Source organism: Orycteropus afer, unplaced genomic scaffold, assembly GCF_000298275.1.
Source record: "Orycteropus afer afer isolate SDZICR_OR568_19922 unplaced genomic scaffold, OryAfe1.0 scaffold00041, whole genome shotgun sequence".
Lineage (NCBI taxonomy): Eukaryota > Metazoa > Chordata > Mammalia > Tubulidentata > Orycteropodidae > Orycteropus > Orycteropus afer.
Window position 1 is genome coordinate 3,784,829 of NW_006921628.1, and position 17,683 is coordinate 3,802,511.

The 17,683-nt window shown below is 41.5% G+C and overlaps 1 protein-coding gene across 1 annotated transcript in view; it reads right to left on the minus strand.

Annotated features, from left to right (window-relative positions):
• Positions 1-14,771: 14,771 nt before the first annotated feature.
• WNT5A (Wnt family member 5A) overlaps positions 14,772-17,683 on the minus strand; it is an 11,587-nt gene continuing 8,675 nt past the window's right edge. Inside the window, exon 4 of the mRNA XM_007937250.2 lies at positions 14,772-15,230. Within this exon, the coding sequence (XP_007935441.1) occupies positions 14,772-15,230 (459 nt within the window). The remainder of the gene's footprint in view (positions 15,231-17,683) is intronic.

The window sequence follows — 17,683 nt, forward strand, 5'->3', positions numbered from 1 at the left end:
ATTGGTTTCCCTTTTCTTTGTTGAAGAGGGTCTGTGCAATCCTTCTGCCTAGTCCGCCATCTTGCCCCGCCTCTCATTATTTCCATTTTAAGGATGAGGAAATTGAGGCCCTGAGGAAGCTTAGTGGCTTCCCCCAGGGGGCATAGCTTACTAGGAAGTGGTATGGGGTCCCATGACAGGTGTGCCTAGAGCTCCAGAATCCTGAGTACAGTACTGTCCTTCACCTCCTTGGTACATCATGTCCCTCATCTCAGCCTCAGAATCTTGTTCTGTAAAGAGGAGGTAAGTCCCCACCCTGTTTGTATCATAGGTCTCTCCTAAGACATGGGAAAACATTTCAGTTTTCCATGAAAGGGGGAGGAATTGACATGCCTGAGCTGAGACTAAGCCCATCACTCGGACTCCCCACCCTCTCCTTCCTGAGTCTGAGCTGCATCAGGAGCCTTCAGGAGCCCCCTCCTGGCACCTTGCAGGGAGAAGCCTACAATGTGCTGAATCAGGGAGGCTCATGAGTTATCCAAAAGCTGGTGATGGGAATGTTGCTGCATTCTCCCCAATGCCAATGATCACCACTACCAATATCCATCACCATCACCACCATCTTCATCATTATTATTATTCCTACTAAAGCTTGGTGCCTATTATGTGCTTGGCCCTTTATTTATATTATTAACAATCTCCACAAGGTCATACAGCCAGTAAGTGGCAAAGCTTAAGGCCAGGTCTGTTTGACTTCAAATTCTTTGCCCTTTTCTCTAAATCATACTTAGGTGAGGGTGAGGAGCAGAGTTTCATCCTATTGCAGTGTCTCTTACAGAAAAGAGAAGAGGTGAGCACCACTTAAACACTGTACAGTCTTGGTCCTGTGGGGAAGTTTGTTGGCAAAGATGGCTGTAGCAACTTTCCCCATCCTGTACAGAGGCTTTTCAACGTGACTTTGAAGCTCCTCCTATGAAGAGACAGAGTCTATTTCTCTACTCTTTTGAATCTGGGCTGATCTTATGACTTTGCTTTGACACATAGAATTTGGTGGAAGTGACACAAGATAACTTCCAAGTCCAAGCCTCAAGAAGCCTTGAAGATTCAATTGTCACCTTCTTGCAATGCGATCTTGCAATGTGGAAAAGCTCATGCTAGCCTCTGGTAAGAAAAGAGACCACAGGGAGAAGAAGGCCCAAATGACAGTCAGGATCAACCACTGTTTTATGAGACCAACTAGGACCATCCAACACCTAGGTGATCTGCCAAATCCCGAGTGTGAGCATCAACAGAACCCCTGTAGCTAACCCAGCCCAAATTGCTGACCCACAGAATCATAAGCAAATAAAATGGTTGTTGCTTTTAGCCACTAGGTTTCAGTATGGGCATGGTGTGTTATTCAGCAATACATAACCAGTACAGTAAATGAATTAATTTATCTGAGCCTCAGTGTACTCATCATTAAGCGGGGATAATATTCACATTCATACTCAATGACCTTGTTAGGAAGAGAAATGAGATGAAGCCTTCAAATTATGGATCCTTGTGTCTGACATAGAGTTTGCATCAACAGAAGCGGCATCAAGTGATCATCATCTGTCTTAGTTACCTCAAACTCACTGCCATTGAGTCGGATCTGACTCATAGCGACCCCTCCTTGGGTTTCCGAGACGGTATCACTATGGAAGTAGATTGCCCAACCTTCCTTCCGAGGAGTGGATAGTGGGTTTGAACAGCCAGCCTTTTGGTTAGCAGTCAAATGCCTTAGGCACTATGCCACCAGAGCTCCTTCTTAGTTACCTAGCGCTGCTATAACACAAATACTACAGAAATTTGTTTTCTCACAGTTCTGGAGGCTAAAAGTCCAAATCTGAGTCTTTGCTGTGCTGATTCCTTCCTTGTTGGCAGCCCAGGCATTGCACAGTTCCTTGGTTTCTAGAGGATCTTCACATGGCATCTGTCTTTCCCCATGTGTGCTTCCCCATATGTGCTTTCTTGCTTCTGTGTCTAAACTGTTATAAAAACTCAAAAGTAATTAGGTTTAGGACATTACACTGACATGACATCATTAACATAACAAAGAAAATTTTATTCCTAAAGGGGATTGCATCCATAGATTCAAGGATTAGGATTCCAACACATATTTTGGGAGGCACGATTCAGTCCATAACCCCATGGATGTGAGATGCTCCAGGCAAGTGACACAAGGAGAAGTCTTCTGTGGGTGGGGGTGGGGGTGTGTATAGAACATCTTTCCTGGAGTTGAGGTAGAATTTACAGTGAAACACCTTGGCAGAACACAGGCGGGCAGGCACCCAGCCAGAACAGTTTCAGTTATGGGGACATTAGGCTGCCTTAAGTTTGACAGGAAACCAACGGGGTCTCTGCCAATGCAATGAAACACCAAAATGTCCCCACGATCATGGAGCTCCTAGATTCCATGGCCACAATGAAGGTTTAGAAATGAAGGAAATGAGGAAGCAAGTGTTCCCAAAGATAGGTCCTGAATATGTCCAATGTTCCGCAGCTGAATACCTTTCTACAGCTCCTCATCACCCTAAGGAGGAAGTCACAGTGCACCCAGCCTCATGCCGCTCCACTCCCCTTCACCTTCCACATTCCAGCATACTTCCCTAATCACAGTTCCCAGGATGTACCACATCTGCTCCCACCTCCAGACCTCTGCATAAGCTGTTTTCTCGTTCTTAAATACTCTTACCCATACTATTCCCAGTCAATGTGGATGACCTGACCTTGTCCTTAAAAGCTCAGATAAAAGGTCACTTTCCTTGGGGAGTGTCCTTAATTCCCCACATCTGGGTTTGGCTCTCCTCGTTGGGACCCCCTATAGCACCCTGTCCTTCTGATCTCCTGTTCTTGTGGCAGCTGGCTACCAGAATTTGAGCTCTGGGAGGCAGGGATTGAGTCTACTTTGCTCTCCTCTGGAACCCCATCACCTAAATCAGGGCCCAGCACATTGAATAAACACTGAGTAAATGATAAGCTGATAAACAAGTTAGATGGATTCTTAAAGAAAGAACAAATAACAAAAGCAAAAGAGAAATCAGAGGCTCAGAATGGAGAACAGATTTGCCCCAAATTACACTTGGATTATCTTAGAATCAAGACAAGGCCCCATGTTCACTGCATAAGGCCTGTTTTCCTAGATATCTGGCTAGGAGCTACCCAAGTTGATAGAGGAAAGAACCCTTTTGACGATGAGTGTGGATGAGCTAGGACAAGCCTGAGTTTCCAAGAAGGTGGAGTTCTCCAGGTGAAAGGGCATATTTCTCAGTGCCTGGCATCCCCTGTGGTAGGGGTGAGGGTGGAAAGGTATGCAAGGGACCATCTCAATCTATTAGTCTTCTGCTTAGAGGACCACCATTATGTTCTGGGACTCAGTGACAGTCCTAGGTTATAATCACAGGTGCATGGCAGGTGGAGTGAGGTACCAAGAGAGGCCATGTATTGAGTAGTATTACTCTAATTTCTGTAACAAACTCTCAAATATAAGTGGTTTAATGCAATAGAGTTTGATAACTTAGTCATATGAAGTCTAAGGAGGAAGTTTCTGGTAAGTGCACAGCTCTCCTCAATGTGGTGAGTCAAAGACCCAGGTTCCCTCCATGTTGTGCTTCCATAAACCCCTAGGGAGTCTTCTGCTCACAGATGGTGAAGTGACAGAGCTCCTGAAGTGACAGAAGTAGTGGAGAAATCACACCTGCTTCTTAAAAACCCAGGCTACAAAACCGACATTTACCACTTTCTGCTATTGGAAACTAGTCTCCTGGCCATACTTGGAGGCAAGGAAGCTGAGAAATACAGTCTTTGGTTAAGAATCCACTTCCCAGTTTCAACTCCACATTGAGAAAGGAGAAAAGAGGAACATGAATTTTTAGTGGACAAATGGGCTTTTGGGTCAGACTTAAACTCTCCAAACTTCCATTTCTTCATCTATAAAATGAGGGCAACAGTACTGTCTTCTTTTTCGTAAATAGCACACCCGAGTAAATAACATACACAATATAATATATATATAGTACATATAGGAAACTAATGTTCTAGAGGGTTGTGCAGTTTGGGGTGGGGGGGAACAGGTTATTTGTGCAAAAAAAAAAAAGTGTTCCAAATACTTTGGAAGATTCTCCAAAATATTACTTAAATTGGATGAAATGTAAAAACATTTAACATATGCCAGGCATAGGGTAAACACTTGACAAATATTACCTTCCTGTATCACTTCTTAAAAATGTATTATATTTTTAATTGGATTTGTCTGAAGGTGATGATGCTGAGAGGACATCTGGATCTTCTCTTTCCTTCCATTTATTTCCTCTGATCAGATGGTTATGCCTTCTGTGTTCTTTCTTCTCCCTTTCTGATTTCCTTCCTTCTTCCTCTTCCCCACCTTGTTGTTGTTGTTAGGTTGTTGCTGAGTTGCCTCCGACTTACAGCAACCCTCTGTACAACAGGATGAAACACTAGCCAGTGCTGCAAATACAAGTGCAATAACACCATCCTCAATACACCATCCTCACAGTCTCTGCCATCCTTGAGCCCATTGTTGCAGCCACTGTGTCAATCCATATCACTGAGGGTCTTCCCCTTTCTCACTGACTCTCCACTTTATCAAGCATAATATCTTTCTCCAGGGACTGGTCCTTTCTGACAACATGGCCAAAATAGGTGAGATGAAGTCTGGCCAGTCTCTCTTTTAAGGAGATTTCCAGCTGTATTTTTTTCAGGACAGATTTATTTGTTCTTCTGGCAGTCCGTGGTATTTTCAGTATTCTTTGCCAACACCACAAGTCAAAGGCATCAACTCTTCTTCAGTATTCCTTATTCACTGTCCAGCTTTCACACGCATATGAGGCAACTGAAAATACTATGGAGCCTGGTACTTTGAACTTGTACTTAAAACCTCCAAACTATGAGAGAATAAAGTCCTGTTTGTTAAAGCCATCCCATTTGTGCTATATTTCTGCTAGGTAACCAGAACAGTTTTCTAACTTCAAGTGTTTGCACATTCATCTTAATACTTTACTTTGTCTTCTCAAGCCATCTTTTGAAATTATCTGGTCAGCTCTTTTATTTCATCATTTCTTCCATTCACTTTAGCAATTCTCCATTCAAGAGCAAGTTTCAGAGTCATCTGACATCTATTTTAGTATTTTCATCCTTTCTTGTCTTTTTAATGACCTTTGCTTCAGGTATGATACTCTTGATGTCTTCCCACATGTCATCTGGTCTTTGGTCATTGGTGTTTAATGTGTCATATCTATTCTTCAAATGGTGTCTAAATTCAGGTGTGATATAATCAAAGTCACATTTTGGGTTGTGTAGATTTGTTTTAATTTTCTTCAGGTTCAACATGAACTTGCATATGAGCATTTGATGGTCTGTTCCACAGTCAGCTCCTGAACTTGTTTTGACTGATACTGAGTTTCCCCATCATCTCTTTCCACAAATGTAGTCTATTTTATTCCTGTGTATTTGCTCTGGCCAAGTCCAAGGGTAGAGCTTCTCTTTACATTGCCAAAAAGGGGTATCTGCAATCAATAAGTCCTTGGTCTTCCAAAATTCTATCATGCAATAGTCCTGCATCATTTCTATCACCAAGGCCATATTTTCTAACTATCAATGATTCTTCTTTGTTTCCAAATTTCACATTTCAATCACCAGTAATTATCAATGCATCTTGATTTCATGTGTGGCCAATTTGAGACTGCAGAAGTTAGTTAAAATCTTCAATTTCTTCATCTTTGGTTTTACTGTTTGGTGTGTAAATTTGAATAATATTAGTATTAACTGGTCTTCCTTGTAGGCATATGGATATTATCCTATCACTCACAACACTGTACTTCAGGTTAGATCTTGTAACATTCTTTTTGATGATGAATGTGATGCCATTCCTCTTCAGTTTGTCATTCCCAGAGTAGTAGATGTCTCAGGAAGTCCCTCTCATTTTCCAGGCAGGAGCCAGTACATGGCTGAGTTTCCCAGGGGATAGTGTTCTCCAAGTTAAATGGTATAAACAGAGGCCATTATTCCCTACCCCCACCCAGGTTGTGAAAGCGGATTCACCACCCCTCTGGGCAAGTTTCACCACCTCCATTAGCAAGAGGAACAGACACCAGCTATTTAAATACTTCACCAGGTAGCACTTATCCACTGTGCAGCCACACACATGAAGCCAGAGTACTCTTGATCTACAGAACACATCTGCCAGGTTTCATGCCAGCACTTCAGAACTTGCCCAGAGGATGGTAAAAAAACATTGATTCTGACTCATAGCAACCCTATAGGACTGAGTAGAACTGCCCTGTAGGGTTTGCAAGGCTGCAAATCTATACAAAAGCAGACTGCCATATCTTTCTCCCACGGAGTGGCTGGTGGCTCTGAACCACTCACCTTTTGGTTAGCAACCAAGTGCTCAACCACCACGCCATCAGAGTTCCCTCCAGAAGATGGTAACAGGTGTGAAAGGGAACAGAAGTCAAAAACAGTTGACAAACTCTGGGTTAGACAGCAGGTTTCTTTCCAGCAGCTTTTCCTTTTCAGCATGCCAATAGGCTAATGAAAATTATGCATCTCTCATCATTCATCATTTTCCAAACTTGTATGACTATGAAACACTCTCTGTAAGAATCTCTTAGTACTGAGTGATAGAATACTCTTTAGAAATTGCAGCTTAATAACAACTGTCAAAGCATAGAGGGTATATTTGTTAAGCTATTTGCAGGTAGGCTGTCTAAGAAAATTTAGCTGATAATTTATGTTTGTTTTTAAAACTAAAAATGGTCTGTGCTGGGCTACTAACTGAAAGTTAGAAGTTCTGACCCACTCAGTAGTATCATGGAAGAACAGCCTGGCAATCTATTTGTGTAAAGATTACAGCCAAGAAAACCCTCTGGAGCTCACAGCTCTACTCTGAAACACCCGGTGCTGCCATGAGCTGGAAGTGACTTGATGACAACAGGTTTAGTTGTCCATTTGTTTAGTTGAGTGCAAGTCATAGGCACGTAATTTAAATATCACAATCCTATTGGTTGCTTTAAGGAGTCCTGGTGGTGCAGCAGTTAAGCACTTGGCTGCTGAGAAATCAAGGGTTTGAACCTATCAGCCATCCCATGGGAGAAAGATGTGGCAGTCTGCTCCGGTCAACATTATTGCCTTGGAAACCCTATGGTGCAGTTCTACTCTGTCTGGTAGGGTGGCTATGAGTTGAATTGACTTGATGGCATTGGGTTTCTGGTTTTTGTTACTGGTTGGTTTATTACATCCCCATGTTCCAGGTGAGGACATGAAGATCAGACAGATCAAAAACTTGTTGAAGGTGAGTGCTGGGACTGAAATCAGAAAGGATGTGTTTTCCATTCACTTATTGAATATTTATTGAGTTTCCATAATTTGCCAGGCATTTATTTAGACCAAGAGACTAATCCTTTTAGTTTATTTGTTGGTTTGCAACTTATTAGCTAGCTCATAGATATGGAACTGGGTTGTCTTAGAGCAATGGCTCTCAACCAGGGAAGAGTTTGTTCCTCAGGGAACAGCTGGCAATGTCTGAAGACACTGGAAGGTGTTAGTGAGTAGAGTCAGGGATGCTGCTGAACAATCTGCAATGCACAGGCCAGCCCCTCAAAATAAAAATTCTTTGGCTCAAAATGCCAGTAACAGCAAGGGTGAGAAGCCCTGACTTAAAGGAAAAATACTAAAAAATAAAATAAAAAATCACAAACTTAAGATCTTACAGAGACCAGTCTGGTGACATAATTGACAGGGTAACTAGACGTCCTGTCTAAAAGAGCCCTGGTGCCACAATGGTTAAGTGCTGGACCGCTAACTGAAAGGTCAGAGATTCCAGCCCACCAATGGCTCCCCAGCAGAAAACACCTGGAGATTTGCTCCCGTAAAGATTTCAGCCTGGGACCATTTAGGGAGCAATTCTACCCCATCCTACAGTGTCTCTATGAGTCAGAATCGAGTTGTCGGCACACAACATTCCCTGTCTAAAGGAGCCCTGATGGGGCAGTGGTTAAGGACTCACCTGTTATCCCAAAGGTTGGTGGCTCCACAGGAACGAGAGCTGTCAATCTACTCCTGCAAAGATTACAGCCAAGAAAACCCTGCTCAGAGCAGTTCTACTGTCATGTGGTTGCTATGAGTAGAAAAAGACTCGACAGCACCTCCCAAGAACAGCACCCCTGTGTAAAAGAGGCACTGGCTACTCAGATGAGGCTGACTGTTGCTATGTGGAATTTGTGACACCAGATTCCCAGGAGATTAGCTCTTGCCATTTTGCCAGAGAAGCCAGAAATCTAGAGTTCAATGTGAAAATACCCATCTTTTAAATGTTGGCAACTAATCTGAGAAGTTTTGAATTATGCCAAGCAAAACATCTGTTAAGTGTGATGTCAACTGAGGGCCACTAATTTACAACCTCCCCAAAACACTAACGGTACCTTCCATCAAGCCACCAACTGTTAGGCATGATAAACAGGACTGGCTGCACACTTCCAGGTTTATCTCAGATGGATTCTATATTTAAGTTTAGCCCTCAAGTGTCCTTTTCTCATCACCTTTTCTTCCATAACACTAGCTAATATTTATTGAGCTCTTACTATGTACTAGAACCTGCTCTAAGCATGCTATACATGTTAACTCATTTTATTCTCACAACCACCTTATGAAGTAGATAGTAACACTCTCTCCCATTTTATATGTAAGAGCTCGGAGAGACTGAGAGATTAGGTGATTTGCCCAAGGTGACACAGCAAGTGGTTATACCAGAATTTGAACGCAGGGAATCTGGCTCCAGAGTCTGTGTTCTTAACCACTAAGCTGTAGAAGATGCTACGTCTCCTTGCTCCACACAATGAAACTCACAAGGGACACCTCTTACTAATTAGTCAACCAAGACCAGGAACAAGCTACCACTGTGGTCAGCTTGTATTGCCCAAGTGCTCAGCACATTAGTCATTCCACCAAAAGCAGTCCTTAACTAGGGGTGATTAAGCAATGTCTCTCCTGACATTGTGCAGTTTTGATCACACAAATGGTGGGGGTGCTACTAGCATCTAGTGGGTAGAGGTCAGGAATGCTGCTAAACATCCTACATTACACAAGATGGCCCCAAAACAAATAATTATCCAGCTCAAATGTCAATAGTGCCGTGGTTGAGAAATCGTTATCTAAAGACCTGGCTGGAAACTACATCAACATGCAAAACACAACCAGAAGAATATTTTGGGTGATTGAGCCTGTCCTTCTTCTCAATCTTTATTTTTCTCCTTAAATCATTCTATCTTTCTTCCCTTGCCCTGGGATTACATGGTAATGCCATCTCACTGAGCGAATGCTCAGACTGAATAATCTTCTAGTATAACATTTCCCACCACCCATCTGTCAGTTTGCTGTACTGTGGTGGCTTGTGTATTGCTGTGATACTAGGAACTATGCTACCTGTAGGGTCAACCGTGGTGGACAAGTTTCAGCAGAGCTTCCAGACTAAAGTAGACTAGGAAGAAAGGCTTGGCAATCTACTTTTGAAAATCAGTCAATAAAAACATTATGGTCACAAAAGAACACTGTCCGATACAGTGCTGGAAGATGAGCGTCCAGGTGGGAAGGCACTCCAAATACACAGTAGCCACAGCAATGGACTCAAGCAGGAGGACAATCACAAAGATGGCACAGGGCAGAAGGTGGTGTTCTGTTTCATTGCCCATGGGGTTGGGGTGAAACCAACTCAACAACAAGTAACAACAACAAGTGTAAATTTACACATTAGTAGAAGCTGAACAAATAAGAAATGGAAAGATTAGCAATAGGCAAAAGAAAAACGATCATTAAAGTGCATGACAAATCCTTAGGATTCAACCAAAATTGTCCACATGCCTGAGACATTAACGTTTTCTCTGGATGCCTTAAACCGTAAGCATACTCCATGCCCACATCAAACCTCAGATTGCGATGAACACTCTTGTCTGCTAAACACACACTTGACTGCGCTGGGTTTCATAAAGTGATTTTAATAGAAAAGTACAAGATATGAACAAAAAATAAATAATCTTTATCTCATTTCTAGTCCAGCAAATTGTACACTGCATATAAAAATGGTCTAAATTCAATTCTCCTCTGTTCCTTGTCTGCTTTTAAAATACTGAGACATTTTAGCTAAATCTTCTAGATTCAAATTGATACAGTAAGAACATCATACCAACCTTCAATCATTCTACTTCCACTCTGTTGACTAACAGGATGATGTTTCACTAAACATTAAACAATCATCAGATTTAGATGTAAAGTTGGTGTGAATAGGTAGATTGGAAGATCCTTTTTCTAAGTTTTAATTACTATGCTTCTGAGAGTTTCCTGAATTAAAAATTCATTTCATCATCTTACTTTCAAAACACAGCATCTGGCTTTTTCACCATTTCATCAAGAGTGGAGACTAGAAAAAAGTTTTTAAATTTTTTTTTTTTACAGTACACTTTACCGTGATCATGCATTATTTTAGATCTGTGCCTTGGTGCATGTTTGTATTAAATATATTCTTCAAGTCATAATTACCTTTTCTATCTATCAATTTCTCTATATATTTATATTACAGACCACTCAGTCTGTGGGGACTGTTTTTACTAATCATCTCCTAAAGTCAGTCAGTACCAGTCTCTCATTTACAGTACGTATCCCACTGTGGATAAGGAAGAGCGAAGACGAATTGATGCTTTTGAATGATGTGTTGGGAAGAACACTGAATATGCCTTGGACTGCTGGAAGAACGAACCAATCTGTCATACAAAGGGTCGCTGAGTTGAAACTGCCTTGATGGCACCTAACAACAACATCCCACTATAGCTTCATACTTGATCATTTCAGTGGCTTGAATAGTGCTGTGTAAAAACAAACTGAAAATTGGTATTGGCAAAATCATGTAAGAAAAATGTTTGAGTAGTCTACTAAAATATATGTAGTACCAGTCTCAGGAGGTCAGAAACCCAAAGAACTGAACAGATAAACTGGACTAAAACCTAAAACAGTCTCTTTTTCCCTTGAGCTCATAATACTATTTTGAGTATGACTGTTTGCTACTGCCTATATATGAATTTTTGTTAATTTTCCTGTATTAGGAAGATCTTGAACGCATGCCAGGAGGAGAAAGGGAAAAAAAGAAAAAAAAAAAAATGCTGACACTCCTAAATCAAGTATATATTTTTGCAATAAAGAACACTGGTCAATATACAACTGAGGAAAAACTGAAACAGATGTGAGCCCTAGAACCACAAGAGTTTGAACTTGCCCAGAAATGCTATTTTAAACACTCTATATGTTGGTCTACTGTTTTTCTGTGGAATAATGCATTCTTGGCATCCTTAAAAGATTTCAATATGTTACAAGGTTATCCGAAAAGAAAAAAAAGGCTAACGTATCAATCTGGGCAGCTCCCACCAGATCTCGGTGTACATTTTCGTATTAATTGCACTAAACACAAGGAACCTTTAGTTTCCAGTGACTTTTCATTCTCTGCAGACTGAGGCTTGTTTTTTATAAAACTGCTTTCAAGGGGCATGGGGACACCACACATGGTCCATAGAGAATGCAAAGAGAGAGGTGCAATAGTTGGCAGTGGTAAATACAAAGATACATTTTTTTAGACTAAAAATCTGGTTATGGATAAAAGCATGTGCCTTTTTGGTTCTTCTCTGGGCTGTTACAACAGCAACACGCTCTAAAACAATTAAGTTACATGCATAATGCTGAAAGAATGTGAGCAATACTGTAACCAGCTTTAAACCATCTGCTTGATTTCTTTATAGGAGAACACATATAGGAAAAGAGAATTCTCCTTTTGTTCCCTTACATATAGAAATCTTTTGAAGCTTCCAAATACAGTTTGGTTTTGGTACAACTCTCTACTCTTCCATTATTTTGACATGTAGTCACCCTAAACTATCCCTAAGATTTCTCCAAAACTCTCCACATGAATTATCTGAAGGACAATTGAAACCACTTACCAATATACAAGTAACGTTTTATTTTATATTCTATCTTCCATTTGGCATAAGCCTTTCAACGTGAGTTTAAAAAAAAAGTGAAATATACAAATCACACAAGAGAGAAATATGTACAGTAAATGTATAGAATAAAGGTCATAGGAGATATACATATCTGAATGACAAGTAGACTATTTTACATTAAATAGTTTCTTTTAAAAGCTAGGATTGTTAAACTCAGCTCTCTTCATAAACATGAATCACTAAAAAGAAACAAAATCTGACTTAGCAAATAAAAATTACTTCATGGTTTTTGTATAATAAAAACCAAAAAAGTGACAATTTAAACTAATCAGTGCTTTTTAATTTCAAGATCTTTTGTTTGCAACTTACTGCAATTGAGGGGAAGTGAGTATCCTTGTGCAATAAATTAAGAGTCACAGATGGCTGAAGTGACGTGAATGCCACCAAGCTTATGAAGGTTGTAGGAGATGTGTGTCTTTCCAAACTTCTGGAGCAATGTAAGTCTGGTATAAGAACCATTTGATGGCAATTTTTTGAAAAAAAGTGTCCTTGTTTAAAAGAACTAAACAAAACAAGTAGCTACAGCTTTAATGAGCTGGATTTTCCTTAACCCACTGCCGTCAACTCTATTCCAACTCATTGTGACCCTACAGGAAAGAGCAGAACTGCCCCACAGGGTTTCCAAGGCTATAATCTTTAAGGAAGCAGATTGCCACATCTTTCTCCCATGGAGCACCTGGTAACTTTAAAACATCAACCTTTTGTTTAGCAGCTGAGAGCTTTACCCCTGCACCACCAGGGCTCCTTGGACTTTCCTTAGGGACTGTCAAACCCAACAGGCACTAGTTTCCATTCTGCAGAGTAAACTATGAAAAAGGAAATGTTAACGATGCTTCTGAGTTGTGAATACTTCACAATTTCCATGTCTCTGATGAAAAGTAATGCCCTCTCTAGAAAGTATACAGAAGTGGAGGTTGGAGAAAAGGATGGGGGAGGAAAGACCAAATAAATCTGTAAATCAATGTGCATTTCAGTGAGTCGGTCCTTCAAGATTCCTCAAAAACAAGGCTGTTTTGTGGTGTTCAAGTTACGATTGCGTCAGAGCCACAACCTAAGCTCAAGAGTAAGAAAACTTCTTCTGGGAAAAAAATCCCAATTTGGACTGCAAGAGAGGCTGCTGATGAGAAATAACCCCAAAGTAAACTGTTAATCTAAATCACTGGCTGCACTGAGATATAATTATATTTATATTTATATATGTATATTATATATATATGTATATATATATTTTTTTATGTACAAGACTTTGAGATATCAGGCACCATTAAACCACATCTTCCCCCCCGTTATAAATGTAACTGTTCAAGTACACTAGGAACAGTTTTAGCATACACCTGCAGTATAATAGGAAAAGCTCAAGTGGATAGTCTAAACACAGGATCATAACAGTGAAATGCGTCAACACCTCTGTGAGCTCCATTATCTCCATAGCATCAGTAAAGTATAAAACAACTGCTCCTCAAAATAAAAGTTTCAGGGGAAAAAAAAAAAAAATCCCTAAGAAGCAAACTATTTCCCAAGTGGAGCTCCTAAGGTTTCAGTTCCTCTCCTACAATCAAACGGGACGCAGTGGAGCTGCCGTTTGGAAACGTGGCCAGCATCCTGGCGCATGGAGGAATCAGACAGGGCTTGGGGTCAAGAGCGGAGGGCAGATTCCACTTTTCTTTCTCAAATAGGTTTTCTGTTCTAGTGCGGTGCTGAACGACATGCAATTAATTACCTTGGTTGTCTGGGCTGCAAAACTGTGAATGGAATTCATGTATTATTTTCATTACAGTATTATCATTTATTAACCAAGTATCCCCAGTAAAATTACAGTATATTTCCTTTTATATTCAAGCCAACTCCCCTCTCCCAAACAAAAGTCTAGTACCCAGAATCACTCTGGGGAGGATCCTTTTCTGATAAGAAAATGTAATTCCTAAAATAGCTTCAAATCACTGTGTTAACAGAGGAGTTTTAAAGGTTTTTTTTTTCTTTTTTTTTCCAATTCCTGGAGATTTTCCTTCCTACTATCCAAGTTTCACTGGGTTTTAGAATAGAACCATCTGCTGAAGGATGAAACACATGGTAGATGTTTTTCCTTAAGGGATATGAAGTTCTTACTCTCAAATTTTAAACTACCATTTAATAAATGTAAAAAGTAGGCAGGCAGCCCCCTGGGAAGGGGATCTCTCTTTTTTTGTTTTTTTTTTCCCCTCAAGACCCCACCTTAGGCCTTTCAACCGTCACCAGAGCATTCACAATTCACTTGGGTCACCAAAGCTGAACTGTGCACAGATCTGTACCGCCCCCTTCCAACAAGATCCTACCCATCCCACATGACCCCACATTTGAGAAAAAGAAAACATTATTTCCTTTACCTTCTGGATGTCTACCACATCCACAGCTAAAGTAGGGTATGTATTATTTTCCCCTGCTCCTATACCTTCACAAGAAGTCTTGAATTACCTTTTAAAAGATCCACAAAATAAATACTTTTCTTGCCCCCCCCATTATTGCCAGATAATAATTATAATATTAATAACAAACCACAGAGTTCTTAGATGGGAACAGGGTAAAAAAAAAAAAAGGTCCGGTTGCAACTGTTGGGAAAAAAATAAAACAATATTTAAAAAAAAAAAAAAACAAACAGAAGCACTGTACTTTCTATAAATAAGTGGGTCCTGGGAGTAGGGCTGGGTGGTGGAGCAGGTGGAGGGGCACCCACTATTTGCACACAAACTGGTCCACAATCTCTGTGCACTTCTTGCACTTGACGTAGCAGCACCAGTGGAACTTGCAGTGGCAACGCTCTGTCTGCACGGTCTTGAATTGGTCATAGCCGCGGCCACAGCACATGAGTTCACAGCCGTCCATGCCCTCAGAGGTCTTGTTGCATAAGCGGCCCTGAGTGCCCAGGGAGCCAGTGCTCTCATTGCGCACACAGTAGTCGGGGCTCGGGTCAATGTAGACCAGGTCCTGCGTGGTGGGCGAGTTGAAGCGGCTGTTGACCTGTACCAACTTGCCTCTGCTGTTAAGCCGCATAGCTGCAGCACTGTCATACTTCTCCTTCAGGGCATCACCCACCTTGCGGAAGTCTGCTAGCTGCAGCCAGCATGTCTTCAGGCTGCAGGAGCCGGACACCCCGTGGCACTTGCAGGCCACATCAGCCAGGTTGTACACCGTCTGCAGGGAGACAGAAGACAGTCAGTGTACAAATCCATGGGAGAAGCAGATGCAGGCATAGACCATGCAAACAAAGCTCTCTCTGACTTTCTAGAGGGATCCATGTTCACCAGTTAATTACTAGTAAATCAGTTGCTGTCAAGTTGATTCAGAGTCATGGCAACCCAATGTGTGTCAGAGTAAAACTGTGCTCCTTAGAACTTTCAATGGTTGATTTTTTTTGGAAGTAGATTGCCAGGCCGTTCTTCTGGGGTGCCTCAAGATAGACTTAAACCTTCAACCTTCCAGTTAGCAGCCAAGTACGTTTGCACCACCTAGGGACTCCAAAATTAGGGGCTGTGCCGTTTGTTTCCCATTCTCTACTCTCAGAAGTCTTTTGCTGCCTTCTTTAAAAAGTCTACAAGATATTTTCTTAGTTCCCACTATAACATAACAATAATAATTAAAGACAATTACATGGTTCTTGAGTGGGAACAGGAATAAAAAATCACTCCAGTTGTTTCTATATTTTGCAGGGAAATAAAAACAGTATTAGCAGCAATTAAAACATCTTGAATACTTATCCCAGTGACTGTTTACAATCTCTTACCTGCATCAGCTGGATTAATACATACTATCAGTCTACAAGGGAAGGCTACTATGATGCCCACTTCAAAAAGAAAATAAGGCCCAGAGAGGCGAGGTCCTCAACTAACCTCAGGAAAGTAAGGGTGCCAGGACTTGAACCCTGACAGCTGGACTCTAAGCTCATAACTCAAGGGCACTCAGTTGGTAACTGGTGGGGCTGAGAGGCAGTTCAGCTCAGTTGGCACCTGGGTTCAAATCTTCCCTTACTATTAGAATTATTGCTGAGTGCCAGGTATTGCCACCAGGGCCTTTACACCTCTTATCTCATTCATTCCTCCCAGCAACATTTTATCACAGGCTAGATCACAAATGGTGACAGAGAAACAGAGAGGCCTGCACAGAGGGATCACACAACTGGCATGAGGAAGGGATGGGTATAGATGATCTGGATCTCCCTCTAGTTTCCTGCACCCCCCATTGCTTAGGCCAAGAGCACCCACTCTAGAGCCAGGCACACCTGGGTTATATTGCTGATTCTGCCCCTGAATTCAGGCCAACTGGCTTTACCTCTCCAAGCCTCCATTTTCTATCTTTTGAGGGGACTATGATGGTACCAAGCTTCCAGCATTGTGTGGAGGATGGAAAGAACTAGGGGATGCTTACAACATGCTTAGAATGAGAATGTGCTTAATAAACTACCAGTCTTTCCCAAAGGCACACTGGTGGTGCAGTGGTTAAGCACTCAGCCCCTAACCAAAAGGTCAGTAGTTCAAACCTACCAGTGACTCTTTGGAAGAAAGATGTGGTAGTCTGATTCCATAAACATAACAACCTTGGAAAGTCTAAAAGGCAGTTCTCTTCTGTCTTACAGGGTTGCTAGGAACCAGAATCGTCTAGATGGCAGTGGGTTTGATTTGGGTTTTAGTCTTTCTCAGGGTAACAACCAGCCACTCCTCGGAAGGAAAGTTGGGCAATCCTACTTCCATAGTGATACTGCCTCGGAAACCCAAGGAGGGGTCACTATGAGTCGGGGCCAACTCGACGGCACATAACAACAACGTGCCTGCTTATTGTTTGGCTGAAAGTTGAGACATAGGAATGAGTTCAGTTGCAGGCTTTAAAAGTGTCTAAGGGCCATAGTTCCACCAATCCCTATTAGACCAGTAAGCCTGGTCTTTTTCATTGTTTTGAGATTTATTCCACATTTGTCTTCCACTCTAGCCAGGCTCTCCTATGGTGATTTTTTTTCAGAGTGGTTGACAGTGGTATCTAGGGATCACTTAGTTCTTCTAGTCCCAGACTCATGGAGACTGAAGATTTCATGGTATACTGTACTAACTGTACTGACTAATTGTTTCCATGTGTCTTTGATTTTCTTCACTCTTCTTTGCTCTGGATGAGGAGAAACCAATAGTTGCACCTTAGATGGTTGCTCACAAGCTTTTACTACTTGTCAGTCACTACTTGCCAAAGTAGGATGTAGAACGATGTCTTTGTGGACTATATTATGCTAATTGACCTTGATTTCCCCTGTGACTATGGTCCTGAGCCCACTAGTCCAGCCATCTACTCCCTCAAGATATTTGGTTATGGCTAACTTTGCCTCCTCTGTGCTCTACATATTTATATATGGATATTTTTATAGCATGTACAAATATGTATGTAGAAATACTATCTCCCAAACTTTTATATAGTCATAAATATAGTTCTAAGAGAGAATGGCCAGACTTCGTCTCACTTATTTTGGTCATGTTGTCAGAAGGGACCATTCCCTGGAGAAGGATGTCATGCTTGGTAGGGTGGAGGGCCGGGGAAAGAGGGGGAGGCCTTCAATGAGATGGATTGACACAGTGGCTGCGATGATGGGCTCAAGTATAGCAGGGATT